Raw genomic sequence first — 8,646 nt, forward strand, 5'->3', positions numbered from 1 at the left:
GATACGTCTGTTCATACAAGCGTACCAGACAACGCTGCTTTGATCTGTTCTGTCTGTATAAAGATGTAAGGAGAGTGCCGTGTCTGACGTAACACTCATCAGAGCCGGCTAACCTGATATGACGGTACAATACTTAACGAAAACTCCAGTCTTGAACGGATTTATAGCTGTGCATACCGTCAGAAATGCGCTCAGTCTATCAAAGAGATAAACAACTCTACTAACTGCCCTTGACAGCAGGCGAACATGCAACTCCAGTAAAAACGCGTTTAAAAAAGAAGTGGGAGTTTGCGAACTCGGACGACCTTATAAAACTTATCCAAGGGATGTTTTGTTATGTTTTCAGAACATTTGTTTCTTTTCTAAGGAACTAAAAGTAGAGCTAACATGACATTTCGTGCGTCTGATGGTGAACGCTATGATTTCCGCTGATAAACGTTACGTAGACTGCAGCATTAAAACTATCCTACACCTACGGGATGGCCCAGTGTCGTATACAGGGGCTCGAGGCTCTGTTAACACACACATCTAACGATGTTTGACATGTAAGAGTGTAGTGTTGGAGTTCTCATTAGTGCCCTATTAAAGCTTTATCAATTGTTCAAATATGGTAAATGGGGTAAATTGAAAACCTTTTGGTTTTCATCTTTCTGAATATAGATGTTATTCTATTTTAGTTGTGCACACATATTTAAAACACTTTAATTAACGACAACAAAATGTGTTCGACCAGTAAAAATAATGAAAATTCCTAAGATGGATCCAATACATTTACTTTCTATTTTCCAGATGTGACCAAAATGACAATATATGGTGACAGTAGCAGTCAAGTTGCACGTCCAGCTGTTCCGGCCGGCGACGGTGTCCAGAATGACCGTATCCCACTCATTTCCGACACACAGATTCGGTACATAACCAGAGACTCCTTCCGCGGAAACGCGCGCATGCAGGATATGGCGCTCAGTGGCAACAACATCGGGATATTGTACCCTAACATATTCTCGTCGTTAAGGACGCTGAGTGTGCTGTCCCTGCCTAACAACAACATCCGGCACCTTTCTGCCGCTGCCTTCAGCGGAATGACGTACCTGTCGGAGCTTAGCATGTCTGATAACATGATCAGGTACCTCCCACAAGCTATATTCCGTCCGCTTGGTAACCTCAAAAAACTCCGTCTAAATGGCAACAAACTTAGGCGTCTACCACGTGATATTTTTAGTCCTCTAACGAACGTCGCCGTTTTGGATTTATCTAGGAACAACTTCACTGACTTTTACGATGAAGTGTTTGATGCCAACACAGCCCTTGAAGAACTCCTTCTGAATGGTAACAGGATCTGGACTGTGCGCGCGCGCTGGTTTGAAAAGCTCGTGGTGTTAAGAAGTCTTTCATTGAGAGGAAACGCTATCACAGGGATAGAGTCCCACTCGTTTGTTAACCTTTTCAACCTCGAGGAACTCTTGTTGTCTGCAAATCACATCACTGAAATTCAAGATAGTGCTTTCAGAAACCTGAGAGACCTAAGAATTCTCGATTTAGCAACCAATGACATCGAACATATCAGAAAAGAAGGCCTTATTGACCTAGAGTCTCTCGAGGAGCTATATTTATCATCCAATAATATAGTCGAAATAGACAACGGAACCTTTACTTTCCTGAGGAGATTAACAAGACTTGATATATCACGAAATCGTATCACGGAAATCAGCACTGGTGTCCTCCGGTCTCTCATGCTTCTACAGTATTTGGACATGTCACATAACAAAATAATGGAACTCCCTCCAAGAGTTCTGTACGGACTTTCAGAACTCAAAGAAATCTCTTTCGACAACAACTTCATCAAAACCATCGGTATGGACGCCTTCAAGACCACCCCTTCTTCATCACAGTCTAAACTTACGGCTCTTAGCTTACAAAACAATGCCATTAAGGAAATCTCCGCAGAAGCATTGAGGTCGATTCCACAACTAAAATCATTACATCTAGGTCACAACAAAATCAAGCGTATTCACAGCATGGGTCTGTCCAACTTCTGGAACCTACGTACTTTGGACCTGTGTAATAATAAGATAAAGAATCTCAACAATGGCGTTTTCAAAAACCTTCAAAAAGTGACGGATTTGAATTTGTCTCAAAACAAACTGAGACGGGTGTCTGATTCCATGCTTTCTGGTATGAGTGAACTAGAAGAACTCGACCTGTCATTGAACAGCATAACGTCGATTTCTCCTCTCGCCTTCCGTTACATGCAAAATTTGATAGAACTCAACTTGAAGGACAATCGTTTAATGGGCTTCAATTTCTCCTACATAACTAACTTAGCGAAGCTATCGATCGTTGATATGAGCAGTAACCACCTGTTCTGGATAGACACGTCGGGAAACATCCAGCTCCGACTCCGAGACCTCATCCTCACCGATAACAAGATCAACACCGTCACACAGGACGTCACCAAGATCCTAGCGTCGTCCTCCATCTTGGGTCTTACCGGAAATCCGCTACTGTGTGACTGTAACATGAAGTGGATGGTAGACCCAGTCGTCACCAGAAAAATCAGATTGGACATGGAGAACGATCTCATCTGTAAACTTCCCAATCGTCTCCACGGACTCAGGGTAAGGCTGCCTTATCAATTTGATAAATTTAAACCTTGACTTGCGTATAGGTAAATCTGATCGCGTCATTGATTCATTTATTTGTTAAGGGAAAATGTGGATAAGGCTGTAAATAAAGGACCATTGATAATCTGTGGTACGCAACGTTGTGTAAAAAGTTAACATTAATTGTTTGGTGTCATCTAAGGGGTATTAACGATGGTCTTATGAGTTTAGAAGATAATAACGGACTTTATTAATCCATACATTTACAGTTAATGGTGTTTGGTAGAATCTCTACCATACAGCTGCCTTTCTGAAAAGGTTGAACGGTATTCCTATTCGTTTTTTTTTATTAGGCACTTAACCTGATTATTTCAGTAGAACATTACGTTACATGTACGCAAATTGTAATGAAACCAAATTTTACTTTCCAGATTCGGGAACTCGACCCCGATGACCTAACGTGTGACGTCCAAGATATCCAGGGTGACCACGGTTCTCTCATGTGTGACGACAGTCACTTTCGGATGAGGTCACTCTTTAACAACAGGTTTGTACATCATGCTGCCCCCTCCTAGCCCGACACACCACCATCCATAAAGATCAACATTTAAGCATTTGTGAAATTCGCGTACGATTTATCCCAGTTCTGGTTATTCAGTAAGTCATAGTCACCATCAAAATGAGGGGCAAGTCGCTAAATTTGGAGTAACACTTAATAGGGGTAACACTTATCTTTTAACTGAAAAATCAATAATTATTGTGGCTACCCTGCCTGGCACCTATACAGGAAATTTGGAGCGTAATAGATAAAGTTAATTTTAAAAAGTTATTTTGAATAACATTGCATTATAAGTGTATGATGGTTTATCCTACCGCCGGCCGGTGTACTTCGGTATCGGTCCTATCATGCTGGGTCGTTTGTATGAGTAATCATCATACTTTACACTAATTGTAACAAGTTCATTACTCCGGTTATCGCTGATATTTACGTATGAAAATTATTTACGAAATGACAAATGTAGATTTTTTAATATGTGAAGCCCTTGTCGTGAGAACTGTGCCACTGACAACGTCCACTGTCCGTTTGTATTGAGCGTAGTTAGCTTGGAAGGTAGTTTAGTTGTTATCACACGTGAGTTACAATATCATGTAATTGATTCATACGGGGGTCTCGACCGTTCTGTCGAAAGGTCGTACGAACTTAGTCGTTAGCGCGTCCGACGTCTGAGAAGCGGATAACTGCCTTAATATTGCTCTCGTGCTGTATTTATTTGTGCAGTAGGTTCTGTAAATGTATTACCCTCTGTTTGCTGGATCTAAATGGTAGCCTTGTATACAGATATGTATCAACTCTGTGTTGAATTGACCCGTAGATGCAGAAGGGTAACTCTAATCACATAATGTGACCATTAAGGAAATAATTTGTCCAATCTAAATTACGTATGTGTATCAGAAATATACCCGTGCTTGTATCACGTTGACACTCTGACAGTTTAAACACGATCAGATCAGCAACAGCTAGGAAATGCAACCACCAAAACAACTAATCAAGTGATTTTTTTTAGTGTAGTCTGGCTACTTTAATAGGTAATGGTAGTTTACGAATCAAATACTTGTTGTAGCCAAACGTTGTAAATGAATCGGAATGCAGTAAGAGTGTTTATTTTGTTTTTTGACTGCAGCGACATAAAAACCTGCTTCCTCATTTCGTATGACAGGCATTCCTTTATAGTAGCAGATGCATGTAATACACGCACTGCGGCACTGGGATAGAGCAAACCTATGTCCGTATTAAATTGATTTCGATTATATATACACATGTAGGTGTTTTTTTCTAAAATAGGGCAATCAATGTTAAGTCCATTCATATAAGTTATATAGTCTTATCCTGTAAAACTTATTAAACTAATCATACATTATAATAAGCTATACATATTGATATGTAATTTCAATGAAAGCATTATGATCTGTATATCATGAGTTGAATTATTTTTTTCTGAAATAAAATGGTTGTGCAAGTAACATGTTCATACAACAAACAAGTTTTCATGTCTGATATACATTGTTTTAATCTCGTTGTAGGTTGGGAGAGAAAACTATTTTGAAACGTCACGTGACACTGATGGATAATTTACGAAACAACGTGCTTGGAAACGGTGTTCTCCTTAACGAAAACTGGGCTCTGGTTTCCGGGGACGTTGTGACAGACGACGCTCAGATTTCTACCATGACTGGGGTCAAGGTGAGAGTAGGCCGTAGCAAATCAATGCGCACTGTAGCAAGTGCAATACGTCATCCTCTGACGTCATGGCGACAATACAACGTGGCCCTATTACGGTTGGACAACACACGGAAGTCTAAAGTCAGTAAGGAGTCACCATGTCTCATGACTGAGAAACAATTTAACATGATCACGCAAATATATCCTAAAATCACGTTATCGACGAGAATTGGCACAGGAAGAAGCAAACTAAAGCCCCGTCACGGAAAAATACAATCTATCTGTAAATATCCAAGTTATTTGTGCGTGAAAGTTAAGGGATCGAAGAAAAGGGCGAGTGAGTACATGTTGCTGTCAGGATCACCTTTATTTCTTGGATATTCTGGAGATCTGAACCTTGCAGGACTTGGATTTGGAACTTGGGACTATGTTTCGAAAGCATCTGAATCTCTGTTCATACCGGTCTGGACAATTTCTGACTGGATCAGTGACGTCATACACGAGTTCGACTCTGTGTGTTCCAAGGACATAAGCATTGGGAGGCCGAAACAATGTTTAGGGTCTTTGCAGCTTCCTAGCTCTGCTGCCCTCCTTGCAAAAATACGGCAACCAGAAAACCATTAGCATATAACCTTTTCTCTATAATGCAATCATCTCCATTCGTCTTCTAAGCAACATTTCACGTTCATCTTACCTTTATCTCTCCCGAACCTTATAGAGAGGATTACTGACACGAAGCAGGTGGTTAGTGGTTAGAGTTGTTTAGATAGAAAGCACTGCCCTTTCAAAAAATAAATATCCAGTTTTGTTTATACAATGAATATGCAAAGCCTGGTTACCTGGAAGGCATGTGTTACGTAGGGTTGTCCTCAATTTGAATTTACACGATTGAAATATGCTGTTGCCTTGCAATTGCTGGCCGCTCTTTTTAGGTAATTTTATCACAAGCATCCCTACATATAAGATAAGCATTTTTGCCAAGTCTTTGCTACAGTCGACAGATGCAGAGAAACAAGCTGACTACGGTGTGTAAATCTAGAAACAAATATGAAAACAATCCAAGTTTAGCAAACAGTTTTAGAAAAAAAACACATTTCATTTTCTAATGAAGGATTCTGATAATCATTCAGGTTTATTACTTGCGACACAAACTATTTTTCATATACTTTGTCATTTTCATTTTTCATCGATATTATCATAGCATCAGTTTGTTTACAATAGGAGGGTATGTCTCATAAAATAGTGCTATGAATAGCGTGAACCTCAATGCATTATGTGTGTTTCATTCTCGCTGTTACAGACATTTTTAATGCATTTTGTGTATATTAGTTCCCTCATTCACGTAAATCTCGAATGAATTGTGTATATTTGCTCTTACTTTCTGTCTTTTCCATATGAAACATAATGTTTGTGGTTACGCAGGGTACATGAACTCATATTACTTATCAAACGTGTGTTTTCCCGGTAAAGCAGTGGGATCGAGGCGACACATTTGACTTCAGTAAGACAGAACAAATCTCTTGCTGATTATATTTGAAGGTAATGGAGGTAATAATGTAAAATAAACAGTTCCACATGTGTTTGATAGTGATGTAAACAAGCAATTTCAAACATTTGGATAACTAAAAACAAAAACAGTTTCACACATGTTAATGTAAATTAAGAACAACTGGTGAGGAAACGGTGATGTCCAGAGTTATGTTTGCACCTATCACAGTTTACTTCCACATTCACGTTGTTGACTGATGTTTTGTTTCCGTCTTCAGTTTTATACGGACACATGACCTGTACCATTTTATGTCAACATGGTCACCACGTATTTACGTTCACGGTGTTTTGGATAGCGTATTTGTATATTGTATTTTATTGTGATGTTTGTTTATGAGGCCAGCACATTTTGTAGGTCACAACTGCAACTTCTTTTGCAAACTTTCTTTTCGTGCTACTTGCTACTCCAAAGTTCACGTAGTTTTTTTAATGTGAGCAAATCTTATGTGTTCTATTTATAGATATATATTTCATGATTCATGTTTCTTTTATATTTATATGCAGGGCTACAGTACATCGAACGAAGTGTTTTTCACGGTGTAATTATTGTATACATTTCATTATGTGTACGAAACAAATCCCGTATATCCCTTTAAATACTAGTTCCTCTCAAAAGAATTACCATATGTGTAAAATCTCTGGGTTTTTTTTTAAACAAACGCTTCCTTGTGATAGAAATTGTACCGTGTAAAAATGTTTCTGGTGTATCTAGATCCTTTTCTGACCCTTGTGTGATTTTAGAAGTGAGGATCCTGTACTCTGTGTGATACCACCTTTGTGACTCATTGAGTTGATCACGAACATTGGACAGCCTGATGCCCTTATATTTGTAACCTGGCCAGTGTACATTGCTTAGTATTGATACATAGACTGTATATATGACAAATGTGAATCAAAACGCCTGTTAACTTATCTGTTGCTCTCATTACTTGTTACTCGACTCTGTTAATTTATAATATCATGTTAAAGCGATGTAAATATGTCATCCTAGATGTACCACTGAGTGATACACGTGTCCGCCTATCGGGTTATCTGCTGACTGTGTCTTCTTAACTTGCGTTCAAACAGCAATAGGTTTTTTACTCTGTTGTTCTTTTTTAAACATGTTTGTTGTAAATTATTTTGACTTTTTTAGTAAAAAAAAAATCATAAATAAGTCATTGTGTTTGTTGTAATATTGATAACTGACAAGTTAGTTTTACTCCTTTTCATTTGCTTATGTCAAACTGCCTATACCATAGTTATCATATGAGTTTCCGGAACGTGTTTGTAGCTGAAAAAGAGCAAAAAAAAACAACTTATGGAGGATGATTTACACCTCGTATGGAATAAGGAAGTAAAGAAAATGTCTGAGAGAAATTTGAAGTTATAACTATATAACAGAGTACGATTGAGTACGGTAATTTATTTAAATAGGAACAATACAGGAAGCACAATAGGCCAAGACGTTTAATGGAAAACCTATCTGAAAATGATACATCTATCAATTTACTTTTAATCATTCTGTAAATAATACATCTACCAATTTCGTTTTGATCATTCTGAAAATGATACATCTATCAATTTAGTTTTAATCATTCTGAAAATGTTACATCTATCAATTTAGTTTTAATCATTCTGAAAATGATACATCTATCAATTTAGTTTTAAGCATTCTTAAGTTTGCGACTAATTATTTGAAACGGTAAAAGTGTATATCTTTTGCAAACATAACTAATTAACGTAGCTTGAACATAATTAGACTCTTACAAGGTAGACCAACAGGACGAGTTCTAGCTATTTATCAAACTAAATTGGATACAACGTGCAAACTGTAGGCCCCTCAATTTTTCATGAACTTGCACTTGGCCTTCTTATATAACACAGAACTTAATTCTTAACACCCTAGTCTCTCAATGGGTCGATACATATATATTTAAGCGTTTTGTTGGAGATGATTTTACTTTTTGCTACAGTTCGCTTTACAAATGTACTTTACCTGTTAACGTGGTTAAATCTTTCAACGTGTGGTTATTCTGTCGTAAAATATAATCACTTTTGATGTGATTGCTCTTTACAATTGATGCCTTTTAACTCCATTCCGCAACAATTTAGAAACTCCACGAATAAGTTTTATTTTCAGATATTGGTGTTTAAAAGATCAAAAGAATGCAATAAGGGTTAGATACACATGTAGATGGAACATAACTCTTAAGTTCGACGATTACGTTGGCGCTGTGTAAGAACATTTAGGTCCTAAGTAAAACAAACGTCACACACCGCTAGATAATGTCTTGT

The 8,646-nt window shown here is 38.0% G+C and overlaps 1 protein-coding gene across 2 annotated transcripts in view; it reads left to right on the forward strand.

Annotated features, from left to right (window-relative positions):
* The window catches only part of LOC110449269 (insulin-like growth factor-binding protein complex acid labile subunit), a 57,133-nt gene extending 49,227 nt beyond the window's left edge, over positions 1 to 7,906 (forward strand). For both annotated transcript variants that reach the window (XM_021496027.1, XM_021496036.1), the window contains exons 2-4: positions 790 to 2,615; positions 3,032 to 3,147; positions 4,683 to 7,906. In XM_021496027.1, the coding sequence (XP_021351702.1) occupies positions 790 to 2,615; positions 3,032 to 3,147; positions 4,683 to 5,445 (2,705 nt within the window). In that variant the 3' untranslated portion in view covers positions 5,446 to 7,906. The remainder of the gene's footprint in view (positions 1 to 789; positions 2,616 to 3,031; positions 3,148 to 4,682) is intronic.
* Positions 7,907 to 8,646: the final 740 nt, after the last annotated feature.

The sequence above is a fragment of the Mizuhopecten yessoensis genome, unplaced genomic scaffold (assembly GCF_002113885.1).
Source record: "Mizuhopecten yessoensis strain PY_sf001 unplaced genomic scaffold, ASM211388v2 scaffold437, whole genome shotgun sequence".
Classification (NCBI taxonomy): domain Eukaryota; kingdom Metazoa; phylum Mollusca; class Bivalvia; order Pectinida; family Pectinidae; genus Mizuhopecten; species Mizuhopecten yessoensis.